This window comes from Antrostomus carolinensis, unplaced genomic scaffold (assembly GCF_000700745.2).
Source record: "Antrostomus carolinensis isolate BGI_N321 unplaced genomic scaffold, ASM70074v2 scaffold6521, whole genome shotgun sequence".
Taxonomy (NCBI): Eukaryota; Metazoa; Chordata; class Aves; order Caprimulgiformes; family Caprimulgidae; genus Antrostomus; species Antrostomus carolinensis.
In genome coordinates this window covers 27,150-46,857 of record NW_010294704.1, presented here as the reverse complement: position 1 = coordinate 46,857, position 19,708 = coordinate 27,150, and the positions used below count along the sequence as shown (strand labels likewise).

Sequence of the window (19,708 nt, the reverse complement as noted above, 5' to 3'; positions counted from 1 at the left end):
CCACCAGTACAGTACTGTGACCATCAGGTCCATTTTAAATTTTATGACACAGAGATGGCAATTATACCTTGAAGATGCTGAAAAATAAGGAAGAATATTCCCCTTATCAGATGTTCATCAGCATGGCCAATTTTTGGATGGAACCCAGCATGGGTTCAGGTCATTAGTGAGGAGTCTCACAGTTTTTTCATATGGTATATTGCTGAAAGAAATACTGTGACTTAAAAAAATATTTTTATTTTTTTGCAGAGAGTGAAATGACTTGCAAAAACCCACTACACTAATGCGCTTGGAAAAAACTTGCTTATAGTTTTATTTGTGCAAAAACTAACACTTGACTTTGTGTACTAATGTACACAAAAGGAATCATGATACTGATGTAGAGACAAGACTGGAAGAGAATTCCTGAATCACTGAGCTGAGCATCCTGATCTTGCCTGTTGGCAAGCTGCCATCTAATCTGTTTCTTATGGATGTGTTTATTTCCCTTCCTTGATTTCCCTGTTTCCTTTCAGCCTTTGCTTTGCTCCACAAACCAAGCTCTTTCAAATTTCTCCTGTGGTAGAGTCTTCATTCCTGTGACCATCATAGAAGACTGTCCCCACATGTTTCGTGGGTTCAGTTTTTCTTTCATGAAGATGGCTGGCCAGAACTCTATAGATTATTCTGAATGATAGTTTAAGAATTTAAATTAATACTTTTCCTTCTGTGTCTTTATTAGAAATATACCATGTAGTAATTTATAAGATTTCCCTTTTCCACAGCCATCTCATGTCATATTGATACTGATGTGCTCTTGGTGACAAAAACTAGTTGTTTTTCACATCTGTTGTTTCAAATTATGAATTCCCAACTTGTAGCAGAAATGCTATTAATCCCTGATACTCACTTCCAGTACTACTTGCTGTAGTCACACCTGGATCCACCTTTCAATTCTTGTAGTAATCCATAGAGTCTTTGACTTAATGTGTAAGTTCCAGAGTGACACTGTAGAAAATGCTTTATCTAAATCCAGACAAATTATATCTACTTCATTTCTTTGTCTGGAAAATCAGTTATCTTATCAAAAAAGCTGTCAAGTTAGTCTGGCACAATCTACCCTTGGTAACACTGCTACATTTTCTCCTCTGTTCTATTTACTTCTCTATCTTTAATTTATCCTTTTCTTCAAAGCCTATTCTAAGCTCTTGCAAACTGAAGAGGTCAGACTAATAGGCTTATGCTTGCCCAGATCATTTTCGTCCCTGCTTTTAGTTATAGGCACTTCAGTTGCCATTCTCCACTAATATTTGATGCTCTCTCTGCCTTGATAGATTTGAAGGCTTATCTCTGCCACTGCAATGGCCTTTATGAAATCACAGTATACCTAGTGATTCAGGTCTCAGTGAGACATTTTGTTCAAAGCCCACTGAACTGTTATCCTTTCTTTTTTTCAGTTAAACTTTTGATTGGTTAGTGAGATATGAATAAAGAAAATTTAAATAACCATCTACAAGAGGATCACATATAAGATATAAGCAAATACTACTGCCGTGATGATTAAATGATGGTACCCCCTACAACTTAAAGCTCCCTTAAGCACAGAAACTGGAAAAGAGTTTAAAGTGGCATAATAATATCTGAGAAAATTATGTGAATTGGAGCCTAAGTATCTTCTAATACTGAACACTTAACCGTGAAAGCTTATTTCACAGGGATGTAGGACATCCTTGGGTGGATTAAAGATATTCAAATATCTCGGACGTTTAAATATTCTTTAATGTTTTATGTTAGCACTTAAAAACACAATGAATGGCATGTGCAGGTCTAAGGCTGGCTAGATTAATACTGTTAGTTTTATATTTTCATAAATACATAGAAGTACAGAATCTAACACTACAAAAATTTATGACATTTTCTTTCTGTGTACTTAGTAATGTGTCAGCATCAATGTTGATCAGGTGAACACTCTTTTGCTGTTTCTGATGAAACAACCAAGACAGAAATTTAGTATATACATAGTTAAATACATTTGTATTGTTTGAAGCTGGCTAGGAGGACAGTGCATTTCTTGTTTACTCTTTGCTTTCTTTACTGCTTTCAGTTAGATGTTGCATCTGAAAATTAATGAAGGTGAAAATTACAATCAATTGTGTCTACAAAGAACTGGTGTCGATCTGGAAGCAGGAGAGATTAACATTGATAGCAGTTTAGAGGAAAAGCCATTCATCAGTATCATCTGAGTTTTCAAGGCAATGTCATCACAACTGTACATACCCTCTTGGAAGAAAAATGTTTTCCCCATAATCTCCTAGGGTTTTTAGCTGTGAGGTGGCACACAGCTAGGTGGCTAAAGCATTTTATACCTCTGGCAATTTAAGCATCCATGCTTATCAGATTTTGGAAACAATAATATATATGTAAATTTCACATCCAAGTGCTATGAAACACTGGTGGCAAATATAATTACCTGTTTGTGCATCTGTCTCCAGTTTCCTGCTACTGGGAAACTAATTGCAGTATGTAAAGAAAAATGTGTTTTGGTTTATTGCATATTTTAATATATTCTGTAACTTTTATTTTTCAGATATTTGAGAGATTTTCTTGTCTTGAAACTGTCTCTTCTTATAAAAGCTCACTCACTAATTGTTTTTCAAGAACTCATGTTGTGTGCATACATCTGTTTGAGAAAGTATGTGCTTAAGTCACACATTGAAATAAAAAGCAGTATGGACATGCATGTCAATCATATGCTGAAGTACTTTTGGGAAAAGGAATTGATTTGCCTCAGTGTCTTAAGTCTTAGCACAGTAGCCTTTCAAAAGCCCACCTTATGACATTAAGCCTAAAATTCTTCAGTCTGCTTCCACTAGTACACTTCAGCTGAAAGTAACAGTGACAACCTGACTGTATTGATCTGCCAACAATGCTTTAACTATTTCTGAATATTTCTCAATAGCAAGACTAATCTCTCTAGGACTAGTTATTCTGCTATTAAAAGATCCACAGTGGTAAATGACAACTTTTTGGAGGAAAAAAAAAAAAAACCAAACCAAAAAACCAGCAAAACCCACCCCTTTTACTTTGCATACAGAGATTTCCCTTCTGATTCCTACATAAGACCTGTGTGCTTTGCTGGGCTAAATACCTATTCTCTTTCTTTCCTTGCCCACCTAGTTCAAAGAAATAGCTTATGAGAAGAGGTCTGTGTTTTTCCCCCAGCTTCATTTCAGAATCAGAATGCACTTTGTGTCTGTTACAGGCTGTGATGTATGAAGCAGAAAGAAGATTGATTTTCACTAGCTACCTTGTACCTGAAGTAAGGAGAGTGGCAAATTACTTGTTCACTGAGCAAATATGACAGAAATGTCATAGAGGAAATTTATATATATGCAAAGGCGGGGGTCATATTGGTGTTACTTTTACAAAGCAATCTTATCCACCAGAGGGGCATTTTAAAATCTGCATTAGCTTACACAGGAAAGGCTAAATAAAACTGCAAATACCTGAATTGCATGAGATGTAGAAACTAATACAACTAATAAATAATGTAAGATTCAACACAGTACAGAACATAATTTAAATGAGTGCATTATTTCTGTATAAGAGACTTTGGATCAGAAGTGATTTCTACTACTCATTTAGGATTTCTCTGAACTAGCAAATAAAATATTTGTTATAAAAAGAAAAGAAAGAGAATGTGGGACTAATTTTCTATCAGGTTTTTGTCTCTTAAACATTTCATCAGGATTCAGTAGAGAAATAGGCTTACACTTCTCTATGAAAACATGCATTCACAGGGTGTAAGTATTTGCAGAAGACAAATGGATCTTACTGACACTGAAAGTTTCTACATATGTAAAGCAGGAATTAATGAATTTTGAACAGCTTCACAGAAGCTGATGTTTGTAAAGAAAAGAAAGAAAAGGAGCAACAGAGAAAAATGCTGTTACTCTAGAAAACAGATGAGAATTTTATTTGTGTATAAGCTCTTAAGGGAAGAATGAACACTATTATTTCCTTACATTTTTTTCTCCTCAACAATAAAGATTACATGAGGTTACACTTCACTTAAAATAGGAGAGAAAGGCAATTTAGCACTGGCCATACAATGTAAGGTAATTCCCATGTGATTCTCCTCTATTTCTGAACTGTTGGAAAGGTGGCTGATCTCAAGCTCAGAAGCAGAAAAAGATGAAAGTAGAAACTCAGAAGCTTATGGATGTAACATTGCTGCAGTGAAAATAAAAATACACATCTGCACATGACAGTCTCAGTACCACTGAATAGTTGGGCCACATCTGCTGTTGGGAGGGGGCTGGCAATGAGGTGGAGCAGAAATGAAGAGAGCCTGTGCAACCTATAAGTGTATTCAGTTTGCTTCTGATGAGCCACAGCAGCCAGGGTGAAGGATTTCTACTGAAACAGCAGTTTGTGAAGCTTCTCTGCAGTATCAGATGTGGTTTCACTCTGAGAAAAAAAATCCTGCAATATTTAACCTATTTTCGTCACTAATCACAAACGAGTCTATTCTTGAGTTCATGATACCAGATTGCTGATGGTCTTATGGAGTGTGCTTCAGGGAAAAGGAATCTTATGGAGCAAAAGTAACAAATCCTATTAATTTATTGACTGTGTTATGGTGTTAGTGAAGAGCTGCTCACAGCAGAGTCATCTCAAACTCACCTACTGCCTGTTTCAATTAGGTGGGTGTCAACTTTTTATTTTATTTTGAATATGTCCCTGGAACCACAAAAACAGCTACCTTTCTTTTTCCTTGCCTCTAAGTACATTGAAAAATAAACTCAAACATGGCAGCCTTTCATGTCCTTTTTTGCATGAAAGTGCTGAGAATTCTTTGGGTTTATTTCCAATATGTTGGGGTTAGAAACTGATGGAAATTTTTGTTACGTGTAGAGTTTGTATTTTTGTGTAGAACTGATTTTCAAATGTAAGCTTCTCCTATAGCATGGCTATTCTCAATTTTGATGACCTTTGGCTTATGTGGCATTATTGAAGGCTATAAGAATCACAGTGAGGGAAAGGTTCTGCAGGAGGGAAGGTAAATAGTAGAGGAAAATGTCTCCAAGAAAACTGTTCAGGTTAATAGCTGTAGTTTGTCTGTGGAGCTCTGTGTCACCTCTAGTAAAAGTAGACCTCATTTCAGAGCTCATTTGTTCTATTTAACACAGCCTGTTATGTTAGTGTAATAAGAGTATGGTAATAAACTGAATTTTATTTCCTGGATGCACTTACTTGACATAGATAAGGATTGCAAGAGGCTAATAGTTATGTTTCAGAGCTGAGGTCAAATGCTATCTAGTTCCAGTGTCTTCTCAGTGCTATGTTGTAGGCTGTTTTGCAAATCCACCAAGAATAACCAGCATCACAATTCTGAGCCCAGGTGATAACACATGCACTCAGATACTGAGCAGCATATCTCATGGCCTCTCCTTGTTACCCAGCTGTTTGCCTGCTTTGCTGATGAGGTGCATCCCTCCCAACCCACTGAGTTTCTTGGACTACAAACCCTTCATTTTTTATTTGTAGAGCTGTATTGCTGTAATGTGGCTTCTATGTGTGTATCACAACTGCTGGGAGCAGAGTGCTTCATACTTTGTGCTTATGCAGCCACTCATCTGTCCTTGGACTGACTGTTGTGAGTGGCCAATGCACACAACCGCAGGTGTAGTGTTATGCTGCATAATTAGTTTGAAACGTGACATCATCTTCCAACTTTTTCCTATTTGAGCTGCTGTATTTTATGAGTGCTTTAACTGATGAGATTTTTTTTTGTAATTCTGATGATGACCTATGAACTATTAGTCCCAAACTAGAACTGCTATTTGCACTGAATTTTCTGTTAATTGTGCCTATTATGGGACTGCTATAAGACAAAGTTATTGTTTTTGTTCATCTAAAGGTGAATACCACAAATAAGTAATACAGAATAGTGTAATAGGCTTATGGTACAGAAGTGTTGTATTGTTTTTCTTATGATTGGAAAACCTGGTAATGGCATTGAGCCAATGTCAAAGCTGAAACACTTCCTTTGCTTTGCAGAACAGTCTCTTCTGTATTCAGTGCTGGCATACTTCTCTTTGGAGTGCTGGGCTGTGGGCAGAGGTTTGTATATTCACTCTGCCACCTGCCCCGAGGGGCTGCTGTTCACAGGCAGATAGGCTGATTTCCTCTCTCCCCCCTGCTGCTACTGTATTTTCTCATCTATTTACATTTTCTACTGTACATTTGCAGCCAGCCTCACAACACAGTGAGTGAATCTGGCATCAGCAGAGTACAGGAAGGAACTGTATTAGATTCAACTTTGGTTAATGTTGCACTGGGTTTTGAGCAGTGTTGGGTAGGTGAGGCATTTTATTTTAGTGAGAGATGACTTGACACCAGCATCGTAGCAGGTGCAGTATGAAAATCCAGGAGTGAAAGAGTTAATTCATATTCTGTTCAGAGAGATAGCTGTGAAAGAGCATATGCTGAATGTGTATTCCAATTTCATTTTTTTGTTCTTATTTACAGTGACAAATAATATATTTCCCTTTAGCTTTGAGTGCTTCATAAACCTGGACCTGATGATGAATATGCAGTTTACACTTCAAAGGCACTGGAATCAGTGCAAGAAAGCAGAGCTTGGCATGGTTCACAGCACACTGTGACCTCCACTGTGATTATTAATCAGTCAGTCTTTCAGGGGCACATCCACCTACCTAGATATAATGCTTGCTTATTCCTCTCTCTTTTTCCCTGATAAATGTGATATCTGAACCTCTGGGAAACACACAGTAGATGTGTGACTTCTGTCAAAGAATGCCGGGTTCTGTTTGCTCTGAATTCAGGTTTAAAAGGTTTTGGTACACTCCTCAGTAGATTCTTAATTTGAGTTGTAGTGTTTTGTTACACACAGCCTGGTGTGGAAACTTATCGGTGCTTAACAAGATCTCATCAGTCTCCTGGAGAGCAAGATTGGTGGTTTTGGGGGAAGTTGTCTAGTTACAAGTCTAGAAATCATGATTGGAGTTGTGGGGTGTAGGGAGGTTGCCTTAATGGCAATTTGTATCTGTGTTGTGTGAGAAAGCAATTTGCTCAGAGGAAAGGAGTTGCTTCGAAGGAATGGAAAGAGATTTGGGACTTTGAATAGGATAGTGGTTAGTTCTGTATTAGAGCAGTCTGCCTTTCACAGAGTTGTGGTTGCCCAAGGTAGCGTTGTACATGAACAGAGCAAACGAGATGCTCTTAAATTCCTTTGGGCTTCTTATGAACATAATAGGAGACAAAAGTACAACCATACTGAAGCAATGCAGTTTTTTTTTCTGCTCAGAAAGGCACCCTAGTTTCAAGCATTACAAAACAGCAATAATTTTGTTCAAGTGATCAAATTTGCAGCTTTTCTAGTAGAAGTGATTTGAAATAGGCATCATCGTCCTATTGACCTATGAGCAGAAACATGACCATTGTGCCAAGCTGTTTCTTAGCCAGCTGCCTAGTGCTTTTCTATAGAAAATGAAAAGTGAGAGAAGATTTCATTATTATACCTCTTACCCCTCTCTGCACAACTGTAATCCTTAAGCATTAGAGACTATGTTCCTGAACTTGTCTTTTTGGCAAGTGGAGTGACATTTTGTCTTTGAAGGAGGCTACTGAGAAATAAGTAATGTGTTACCTTGCTCTTGAACCACTGCAGTGGCTTCCTGTCACAGTGAAAACATGACTGAGCAAGATGAGGATTGCTGTGTGCCACTTCCCTTGGTGCAATAAATCAAATCTCATTACCCAAAAATAGAGAGGAGAGACTAGTGAATCTGTCCTGCTCAAGTCCATGTTTCCAAACCATTTGTGTCTACCTAACAGGATTTCTCTGTGGGAGGGTTGGTATGTGTGCTGGAGGTCTATTCAAATCTTTTATCACCTTATGACTCATGGGCACAATCCAAAAAGAGTTGCAATCCCAAAATCTAAAAACTCCACTACATGGTCAAAGAGAACCACGTTGACCATGTCTGTTCCCAAACACACTAGTGGAACTGCTCTGTTCGTCAAAACCTGCTACATAGCTGCATGGATTCATCCTTCTTGCCAGCTTTGAAGTCTGCTGTGGTTATAAACAGTGCTTGTGCCTTGAGAGAAACGTGATGAGTGGAGGTGCTGAAGTCTCCTGGTATTGAGCAGGGTGGAGGAACAATGGCAGACCAGTGAGAGAGGTTATAATTGATGCTTTATGTGATCTAACTCATTTAGAACTAAACAGAATTTAAGACTTAAGGGTTGTCAGTCAGACACTTAGAAAAACTTATTGAAAACTCTTTAAATTAAGACAGTTGGTTTTTCTAAGAGATCTTAAGATAAATACTAATTTTTGTGTATTTTTGTTTTTAGGATGAATAAGAGATACTTACAGAAAGCAACAAAAGGAAAACTGCTAATAATAATATTTGTTATAACACTGTGGGGGAAATTAGCATCTGGGGCAAATCATCACAAAGGTAAGAAATTCTGTTTTGTTCTATTATACTGTCATGTCTGTGACCTCTGTCAATAAGTTTAGAAGTGTCCAGTCTATGCAACCTGTTTTCCTTAGGAGCATGTTTGTCTCTTGATTTTGATCCACTAATTTTTACCAAAGGACGAGAGTTTTCAATGGATAGAGTTTTATTAATTTATTGAGAATTTAAGTATTTCAGTCCCATTTTCATCATTTGCTGATTTTAATTCTTTTTTTAATGATGGTACAGTTGAAAAGATGGTAAAAAAGGTGGTAAAGTAAAAAAATCAATTAATAAATACTGCTTTTCTCATAACAATAGATAATAAGCACATGTGTGTGCTACAAATTAATTTCTGGGATGAACCTTAGAAAGAAGCAATTTTTAGTAACATGTATGCTGGTATTGTGTGCAGTTATGTGTCAAGACTTACTTCATAGATAATGTGGGATGAATGTTATTATTCCATCACCCGAAAAAGGCCATTGCCTTGCAGTATTGTCTGTCTTCTATGCTTCATTCCTAACACTGGACCAGGAACTTTAGAAGCTTGTAACAATGTGAGATTTATTTCCTCTTGGTCGTTCCAGTCCTTAAATTGTATACACACCAGCAGAATTTGTGATGGTTTATTGAAGCTTGTAAAAAGGTCTCTTTTTGTGTGTGTGTTTCTGTAAACACTTAATGCAAGGAACAAGCTCTCTGTACTGATATCTTCTTATAGGCTAATATAGCTTGAAATGTGATCTGCATTATAATAGGATTTTGAAGTCCACTTCTCATTTTCATATTGTGTCTATTGTCTGCTTACCTGCTTATTCAAGATGAGAATAAACTCTAAAAATTTGGTTAAAGTAAGGATGGGACATGAACATTACCGAGAGCCTAATGAGTTAAATACTGGGAAAGGATTCTAATAATACCAGTCAGTTCATCTCCCTGTGTTCATGTACATTTTGTAATGTTCCGTCTGATGATAGGATTTCACGGGCAAGTATTTTATGTATCTAGCTGCTAGATATTTGTCTGCTGTGTGAAGATATATTTCTTCAAAATGCCTCACTGATTAAGGACTTCAGGATGCAGAGACACTTTCTGCAAAGTCTTTTTTGAGTTGCAATTTGGCTGCAGACAAAACAGATTCTGATGTGGTCCTGCAGGCCACTGAAGATGGGCATCGTGCCAGACAAGATCTGTCCTGACACCCCTTGCTCAGCCTTTGTTCCCCTTCCAAACCAGAATATGGATTTGTGCTGTGGCTTGCCAGTTTAGTCATCTATTAGAAAAGAACCAAGATATCCTAGCCTGGATTCAGAATTATTTTGTCTTTATGTTTCTTTAAAAATTGAAAAGCCCATCTCCAGATCATTTTGATTCCATCTACAAAAGCTGGTCAAGCTGTGTTTGCCTCAATCCAATTCAAACTTTACCAAAGTGTGCTTGCTACTGTTTTTGAAAAAATTGATGAGGAAAAATCTGTCACCAAATATTTAATGGAAACAAATTTTAAACCCAAGGAGTATTTGGGGAACTAGTTCTTCATAAATGAGAATCAAATCATCTCCCACGAACTTTAGCTTTTCAGATATATTCATGCAAGGAAACCCCATCAGAGCTATGCCATTAACTATCTGGACAGTACCTGGTGTTTGAGCCCCAGCCTTGGAGCAAAAATAACTTGAGGAATATTGAATTTGATGTTTTTAGCTAAAAAAAATATGCATGTGAGCCCTCTGCAAAATCAGGTTATTAGCCATAAGAACTTCTTTACATTCCTGCAAGTTAACAGAAAGCTTTGGTTCTTTTTCTTGAAGTTGAAACTTTTCACCTCTTATCAAAATAAATGAAGTCTTACAGGGAACAGTAATAAGATGAAGCATGACTTGAGTGTTTAATTTAGAAAAGCAACTATTGTACATGTTCAGCTTCTTTTAGAAAGAAAAATATTCAGAAGGATTTTGACTTCTGGATTTAGTAGATCTGCAAATCAGTTGCACCCACTGCATATGGGGGATTATTTTAAAAAGCAGAAATCAGAGTTATGCAGCTCAACTACCATTGATTTCCAAAGAAACTGGGAGTTTAACTTCCCATTATGTCAAAGAAAATCTTCCCCCTACCCAAATAGGAGAAATGGAGCTAAGGTGCAGTCAAGGAAAACCTGACAGTGTTCACCCTAGCATGGAGTTTCCAAATACTGAGAAAAATGTGAGTTTCTTCAATGATAATTATCCCTAGCATCATTAATCTTAATTTATTGAAGTCCTTACTAACATATTGACATGAAAACCCTTAATGGCTTTGAAGGAGCCCTTGCAATTTCAAAGATCAATAATCTACATTTTAAAAAATCTTTACTTTCCTATTGACTTAGTCATATTATGCATCAGTTGCACCAACTCTTAAACCCATTTCTTTTTCTGAAGGCTATTGTAAAAGAAAAGAAAAAGATAAAGCAGGAAAGGTCATCAATGTGTGAAAAATTGTTTAATGAGCATTCTGGTCTCCAGGCAGACTTCAGCAGGGATATAAACAGCTGACTCTGACAGGCCGTCTCTAGGCTTGTTGCGCTTATTTCAGGGATATGGCACAATTGAGAAATCCTAAGTCATGAGCAAGAAAAACAGGGGCTGAGGTAGGGCAAGGGGAACGAGGCCCTGAGATCCAGTTGAGCAACCACCAGAGTTACAAACTGGGATTTCAGATTACAGCTTTTCAGTGTCAGGTGCATGGGTGCTAAATCCATCCTTCTTTCTCTTGAGAAGACTGGTTTGAAGATGTCTATTGCCTTTATCTTTGCTGATTGTTAAAGTTACAGCAGTCTGGGCAGGACGTTCAAGAGCTAAAAGAAATAAACACTCAAAGTGTTTAAAACAAAACACAAAGCTCACATTTTTTGACACACACAGGATTATGAGTTCTCCTGCATAGTTTCTGCATGTGCACATACTTCATTCAACATACTGCATTCGATTTATCGGGTCTTCTGGAAAGAAACATGAACTCCGCTTTTTCTTTTTTATTTTGCTGGGGACCCTGATACTATGGTAATGTGTGCCTTACCCAAGCACATGCACCTGCGAATCAGCTTGCCGTACCAGATCCATTTGTGCTTCAGTAGCTATGTATGAGAAGACAAGTAAAGAGTGGCATAACAGTCTCCAAAAGGATATTATCAAGGTTATGAGTCTAAAAACTGATATACCTTGAGGGTCGCTGAAAGAAATCCATAGGGGTATTTTATTATAAGATTGATCCTGGTCTTCCTACTCATTGCTAGCCCTTGGAAAACAAATAAACCTGTGCAAACTTATAGTGTTCACTGACAGGTATGGCAGGCAGGCATCAGTACAGCACCATTGCCTATTTGGTATTTCTGTTCTAGGGACCATGAATTGATTTGGTGAACATTGTATCACATCCTGTGTTTAAGGTTTCAAGTGTTGAACTGGTCCTTTTGAGAAAGAAGTATACTGATAGCCTCTTACAAGCACTCCTTTGTAGACAAGAGGCTACTGTGAGACACAGTTTCTATCCTAAAACTAAAGACTCTTTCAAAATTCAGATTTCTTTGACCTTTAAGTTTTTTTACATTGATAAAGCAATAACATAATATAAATAGAGGATGCATTTGAATCTGAGCATAGTTTAATATCCCTCAAAATACAAAACAATAAACTTTTAATTAAATTTTAAATCATTGGAGAAAATAAAAAGCTACTTAAAAATATGGCTAATCGTGAATGCTTGCTTGCCAGAAGGAATTTGTTATGGAACCAGAAAACACTCCAGGTAGATAAATAAAGTAATTGAATATTTTTGGACTTGCTAGATAAAAAGGCATGATAATTTATTTTCATTTAAAAAATTTCACTCAGAAGTGGAACTTATTCATCTGATGCCTATCATACAGTTAAACTAAACTCTTTATTGTTTGTGATGCAGAATTGCTGCTCCTGCTTGTCTGTGAATTTGCACTAAATTAGAAGTCTGAGGGAATGCCTGGCTATTCACAAGGAGAAAATAAATCTTGGTTTCTCCTTGCAGAGGAGTAGCTGTTCTGAAACCCAGCTGAATGAAGGAGCCACTGAGCCTCTAAAACTCCTAGTTAGATCACCCTTGCTGGATGAGTCTGCCTTTCTCTGCTGTGTTGCCAGGGCAGAAGAACTGCTGGCACCACTGTTGTGATGTAGGATATTGTCTGTGCCACATGCGTGCCTGGGGTTTGGGAATGGGCATGACTATGAGAAGCAAGAAACACAGGAGTAGTGGTAGCATGCTTTCAAGTGATGCTGATGTGTTTTTTGACGTGGGTGGACTTTCATTAGCAGTCATCCCCTTCCTTGGTCAGCAGGTTTCTTTCCTGTTGTTTAGTGAAAAGAATATGAATAAAATGTGCAGGACAGTCCTGGAAAATCTAAGGAACTGGCTGAAAATTTTAAGTCTTTGTGGAACTGAGTAAGAAATGCAGCTTAATAATTGTGCCCAGGTATTTTACCATCTTTGGATAAGTCATCATTTCTGTTTGCTTTACAAGAGCTTATGTCTAGATTTGTCATGTTTTCTATTAGGAAAATTAACCAAAAGGTGCCAGGCCCTCAACAGGACTCCATGGAGTCTAACACAAGTCCCACATGTGTGTCTCTTTGACAATGTAAACTTTTTTTACGGGATGAAATCTCATTGTAATGAATGATCTTAATCAAACGGGTTACTGTAGGTCAGTATGGGCACTACTACGCCTGGTTCTGGAGAGGGAGTGGAAGGACTCGTAACTCTTGCAGACAGATGGGGTGGTACAAGTTCATTCTTTCAGCTTCTAGCATTCGGCAGGGCAATGTTAGCAAGTGCAGTAATGCTAACGCTGCGCTGAATCAGCATGTGACAGGCTCCTGGCTCTGCCTGACCCTAGGGCTGTGGAATTGATTTGTTCTGAGGAGAGATAATATAGCACTTTGTTAAAAGCTATGGCGATGGCCTCTGTGCATTGCCTCAATGCCCTCATGTCTGTTTCAGGCACAAGGGGTGAAATTCACTGGTGAGTTAGGACAGCTGTTTAGATGGCTTAATGGATGATGTGTATTGTATTTATGGTTTTGCATCACTAGAGCAGTGCAAGGGACTTGAGGCACGCTGGTGAATCCTGCACAATGCTCTGCAAACTCAGTGCTGTGAATTATGCCTTAAAGATACCGTTGATCCTCTGATACTTGCAATAGATTTTCTCCTAGCCAAACTTTCTCTCTACGGTTACCCACTGACTGATATTCATCTAGTTGCCTATGTGTAAGTTGCTTCAAATATACATGTGACCCCGTGTTCAGATGTCAGTATTTAAGTTCTAGCACTGGCTTGCACTCCCTGGACTCCCAGGACAAAACTTTATCACCAGAAGTATAATATATTATGGACATAGACGAATGTACCTTGAGGTTTACTAAAGATGATGCCTAAGTAGAAATGCTTCTGAGTACTGATGATTAGTTCTTATTTGTCTTCCTAATCTGCTGTATGTTTAAATCTGAAGTAGCAGAGCAAAGGCATTGTTTTTTCTTGTGCTGACTGCTTGCTGCAGACCAAATGAGACTTTCTTGAGTGGGCTGGGAGAAAGTCTCCAGAAGATGTGGGTGGTCAGGTAAAAAGGAGAGAGAGTAGCTTGCAGGAAGCCTAAGGCTGGGGAAAGACTGGGGCACAGCTGAGAAAGTTGATGAAGAGACAAACAGCTAACCTTTTGAGGTGAAGGAAAGAAAGGTACTTAAGGAGCCAGATGTGACTTTGTTGAGGGATTCTGGGCTGAGGGCAGACTTGGAAAGAAGAATCCATCCCACCAAAGGCAGATTTGTTATAAGCTCTTTTATTTCGGTTCAATTTTACTCAGCACAAATAAGTTTTCTCTGTTTTAAGATATTTTTGTGTCTAGTTTATAATAATGACAAAAGTAATTATATTATATTATAAAGTTTATATATATTAGTCCTGCTGAAGTAATCTGTAAGAAAAGGTCCACCATAGACCTCTGATTGACTTTTATCTCATTGTATTTTGTATGGAAAACTCATACGAAAGTTCTTGAATGTTACAACAACTGGAACATTACAGAATATATGTAACCAGTTCTACTACTGGGAATCACACTGGAGATTACATTCATTTGGAAGGGCTGTTGAAGGACTGTATTGGTCCTTTACTCTGATGTCTTGTTATTGCATTAAGACTGTGCAGGTTACTGATAATAGTTTATTTTATCAGGCAAATTAGGGGATTACCTCTCATTTTGGGGTTTGAGATCTACATTGCTAGTATTTAGACTTGCAGTGTCTAGATAAGAATAGCCCTAACTGACACATGGGAGACCTCTGAAGTGTTCAAACCTTTGCCTTTTTGTAAAATAACTGACTTCATCATGAAGTTATAGTATTTTAGTATGAATGTACCTTTGTATTTTCTGTTGAGAATTATACACTGTGTAGAAGACAGCATTCATAATGTAGAAATAGAGGGTGTTTTTATTCAGTCTTAAAAGCAATAATTATCCTCGTTGCAGAGGACAGAAACTGGAGCAAAGACATCCCTCCTTCCAGCTAAGTAACCACTAGATAGCCACATACTCCCTCTTGTCCTTCCTTCCTGAAAGAGACCTACTGGAGGTCATGGCATTCTTTGGAGACATAAAATAGGTGGTTTAAACTTCTCTGAGCTGAAGAGGGCACCAAACCTCCCAGTTCCACAATATAGGCTGTAATATAAAGGGTAAGCAGCAGCAGTACCACCTTTTCCTCACTTTGCACTTTTTTAAGAGTCTGTACCATAACATTTGGTGAGGGATCTGACCCTGTGGGTAAAATGTGTGTGTTCAACATGCACCTTCTGGATTTGTAGGCCTGTCAAAGGATGTAAGAGTTGTTCTGCATATTCCCGTGTTCTTGACAAGAATTAGGTGGGAGAAAACTGCCTAATATTTAGATAAGAGAAATTGCAAGTATGCAGAAAGATGTGTGTGGATGCCTTAGGAGCTAGCAGGTGAGGCTGGAAAATTCAGCGGGGTCCATCAAAATATTAAAGGGAGGCATCCACTCATCTGTTGTCGATCTGTCAGTCCTGTGTCATCAAGCTCTTTTGTCACATTTGCCAAATGTGTCAAACATGGATAATATCTCTTGTGGAAGTTTGTCCCAGAGATAAATTCTCTTAAATAAGAATGCTTTGTGTGCAGTTTTCACTAACTTAATTCTGAGTGTAATTAATGTTTAAATATAGAAACAAAGGAAAATGATAGTTATTTTAGCAGACATGGAGAAGAAAGATATTAGATGTTCTTATCTAGCTTGGGCATTAATTGAAACTTTTAGTTATATCAGGATCAGAACCTGATCCCAAAATTGCCATTTACTTGAAGATAAAATAGAATAGTCAGACAAACACTTTCCTATCAGTATCCGCCACTGCAATCTAAAATGTTAATACAATATCTGTTGGAATTCAGTAGATAACATTCCTTGGCCCTCTGCCAGGGTATAAAGGAAAATAATTTTCTCTAATTGACAAGATGCCAGTAGTTCTGGTGGTTCACTGGGACATGGGTGCAGAAATCATGGCCATAGCAGAGTAAAGCCTATTTCTTCTCTGTGCTGCCAGCTCCATCAAATGCAAATTATTGCCTTTGTTTTTGCCCCCATTCCCACCACCACCTTAACGATGAGTCTTGACTGTCCTTGAGGCAGCCATGGAGAAAGAAGTTGGAGACTTGCAATGAGATATCATGCATTTTCCTTTATATTGATGACTTAAAAATATTTCTGTTTATATTTGGCAAATATTGTGGTTTCCTGATGTTTTTCTAAGACAAGTAAAAGGGCAGTGCATAGCAAATCTTTATTTTGGGCCGTATCTTGTAATCCCAATGTCAAATTTCTATTGACTTTCCATAATTGAGTACCCAGCATCTTTTCCTTAAATACATTCAGATTTTGTGCTGTGGTGGAAAAGAGATGATTGCATAAAAGATTATATTCTTGCAAGAGTTACATACTTGGTTGATTTTACAGTTAGAAATGCCAAACTTTATAAGATTTTCAGCCTTTTCATTACTTAGTAATGTTATCTTTTGTTGTATAGCTGGTCCACCAATCAGCTGTTTTTTGAGCCCATTTCTGTCTTGGAAGATTAAGCTTTCTCTTGCTTTTTGTTAGAAAAATATTGTAAGATGTTAGGACTGAAAAAACATTTATAGTATGCTTACCCTGCTGTTACTTTTTCCTGCCATGAGTAAATATTGACATTTCCCTAACACTGGAATAAGCTCTACTTTTCCAGTTTCATATTCTTTCATATTAGTGCTGTTGATTTGATATCTGTGCTAAGTAATACACTCTGCTAGATTCCTTTATCCTTATACCTAGGAAAACAGAGCTCTACATTTGCATGCCACACTTTTGCCTAAACCCTTAAAAATAGTATGAAATATATTGCTAGCCCTGTAGATGGTCGTCTTTATTCTCTTAGTCTTGGTTTAATAGTACTACTCTCTTGGATCTGTTGATCAGAATTTTCCTCGTTTCATTAACTTGTTCAGTGCTCGATTAATGTAGCATATAGTAGTATATTATTGTTAGCATTTCCAGATTTAAAATATTATTTTCAGGGCTTACCTTTTCATTCTGATTTTTTTATTTGTCTAAATGTACATTGTATCATAGATAATGTCTTAAATAAACATTTCTTCAGAATAGAAAAGGAAAGCTATGGATGTTAGATGCAGTTGTGATCAGGGAGGAAGAGAAAAGGAAGAGAAGGACTGTTTAGTGACCTGGAGACTCCTATCTCACACCATGAAGCAGATTGCTACTCAACATTGAGATGATGGGGTCGCTGCAGCTGCCTATACTCACTCCCCAGCTCCTTCTCCCTTTCTGGAAACATTTTTACTCATTGACTTTATTGGCTACACTGTCTTTAAAGAGGATCCTTCCAGTATAGACAGATAGTATAGGAGCTGTAAATGGGAAAATTATTGCAAAATTTTAACCGTAAATATCAGAGTGAGTTCACACAAATAAAACTTTTGAGGAAATGCAATTCTCTATTTTTATACAAATACTTAATGATGATAACAAGAGACTGCTGAGTTACTCCAAAACTGTGAATCCTTATGTGCAGGTTTCCAGCTGTGGAATTTGCCATGCGTTGTAGAAGAGCTGTGTCCAAATCTTTTGATGGCTTTGGAGCTCAGATGGTAGGATGACCTTGAGGTATATTGGAAGGTCATGGCTAGTATAAAGTTTATGTCCAAGACCCTGAAACCAAATTTCTTTGGTGAAGAAACCAAAGGTATGACAACTTTGTTTTTTCCTATCTTTTTCCTCAGAGAATCACTCATAAAATTTTATTAATGTCTGGGCATATCAAACAAGAATGTAATTGAAAAGAAAATCTGAATAGTTTACAGTTTCCCTTGTTATATTTCTCCAAATTCAACATGTTAAGACAATGTCATTTTTATACGTTAAATGTCATACGTCAATATCAGACTGTTATGATCTGATCCTTAACAGTACCCAGATATGTAAAATAACTGTAATGTCAGGATTAGGACCAATTCTGTCTTCAAAGTCTAAATCTGGTTTCAGGTATGGAGGCCATATAGCCCAGTACTGGTTTTAGGGTTTTCTGCACTGCCCCTGAGGCTTTCCAGTATACATTCCATACATCCAACACACATTCCATACACACAGTGATGACTGCCTCATGTGTCTGCTGGTATCAACTGCACACCCTGTTATGCTACCCAGGGTTTTTCACATATTCAGGTGAAATTGTGCCTGGAACATCGCATCCTCTGTGGGGATTATTTCTACAGCATTCAGGGGATGTGTTAATCTAACTTTCATCTACATTAATTTTCTGCTGATGATGTCTAAAGACTATGCCCTTCTCTCTTGACACTCTTCACTGAATTTACTCTATAAGTTAAGTAATTGCTTGTACAATGTAATATTTTAGAACAGCTGTTCTTTAGTTGTGCAAAAATGCCAAAGAAATGTTCAGAAACAGTCAGCTATTCTGGGGAATAGCAGGAGAAAAATACTTTATGTGGTTTTGGGTTTCTTCCTGAACCAAAATTTATAGTTCTGTTCTTTGAGGGGCTGAGGGGGATTTACCATTTTAAGGCTCACTGGGGCAGTCTTCCGCTGTAGTAGAGATTTGTAAAAGAGTCTTATCTTTTTGGAAGATCAGGGAATTGGTGTGAGCCCAAGATGCAAAAATCAAGGGCTTCAAAGCAGCAAAGCCTGTATCTGTATGCACGCATATGTGCATGCATGTGCATATAGAGATATGAGGGACTTGTATGAAAGAGAATAATGCAAGGTTATCGCTGATGAAATAGCTTACATGAGCCATTTTAGTGTTTTTAAAATGCTTATCATTTATTTATGGGAGCTTCACAAAATACTACATGCTTTTCTAACATAACTGAAAACTCAGTGAATTTTCCACAACACCCAGTTTTAGACATCTCTCTTAGATGCTCTGAAACACCCTTTGGAGCTGATTTCTTTCACAAAGTGGGAACTCAAGCTTTCAGTGTAGGTGTGAACACTTCCCTGAATTCACATACCAAAGAGTTTGCAACCTATTGGAAATGTTCTGGAACTTTGGAAAGTCTCTTAGCAGGAGAACTCAGTTTGGATATTGTTCTTTTATCTGCCTAATAAGTATTCTGCTGTATCAGGGTCATGATGTCTGAATAAAATTGTAAAGTTTTTATTTTATTTCTGCTGTTCAAATGAAGTCTCATGTTGCCGTTCAGAAGACAGTGAAATCTAGTCTGTGACGGATTCATTTATATCTGCGTATCATTTTGCAAATATCATTCTGTTGTGTTAAAAAAGGTTTAGTTGTAAAACTTGGATTTGATGTTTGCTCCATTTCTCCTTGTTGAACTAAAATATGCAGAAAGTCAGGAAGAATTTTTGAAATTTGCAGAGGGATAATACTGAAATTTTGACCGTTAAAGTGTGAAAGTATCATTTGATAAAAAGGTGGCTGTGACCAAGAAAAACCCACTTCTCCACATAGGTGGGGACAAAGCCATGGCATACTTACAGAGAATGGAGTCTGGTTTGGAGGTTTAGATGACAGAAAGCAGGAAAAACATAAAAGAGCAGTCTGCTTTGTGCAGCTTTCTTTCACCAGGCTGAGCAAAAATTCTGTCTATAGTGTTGAGGAGGCTGAGG

General features: G+C 37.6%; 1 protein-coding gene across 1 annotated transcript in view; it reads left to right on the top strand.

Annotated features, from left to right (window-relative positions):
- Positions 1 to 8,368: 8,368 nt before the first annotated feature.
- The window catches only part of TAFA2 (TAFA chemokine like family member 2), a gene marked incomplete at its 3' end in the record, with an annotated part of 33,541 nt that continues 22,201 nt past the window's right edge, over positions 8,369 to 19,708 (top strand). The window contains exon 1 of the mRNA XM_010177713.1: positions 8,369 to 8,474. Coding sequence (XP_010176015.1) covers positions 8,369 to 8,474 — 106 coding nt within the window. The remainder of the gene's footprint in view (positions 8,475 to 19,708) is intronic.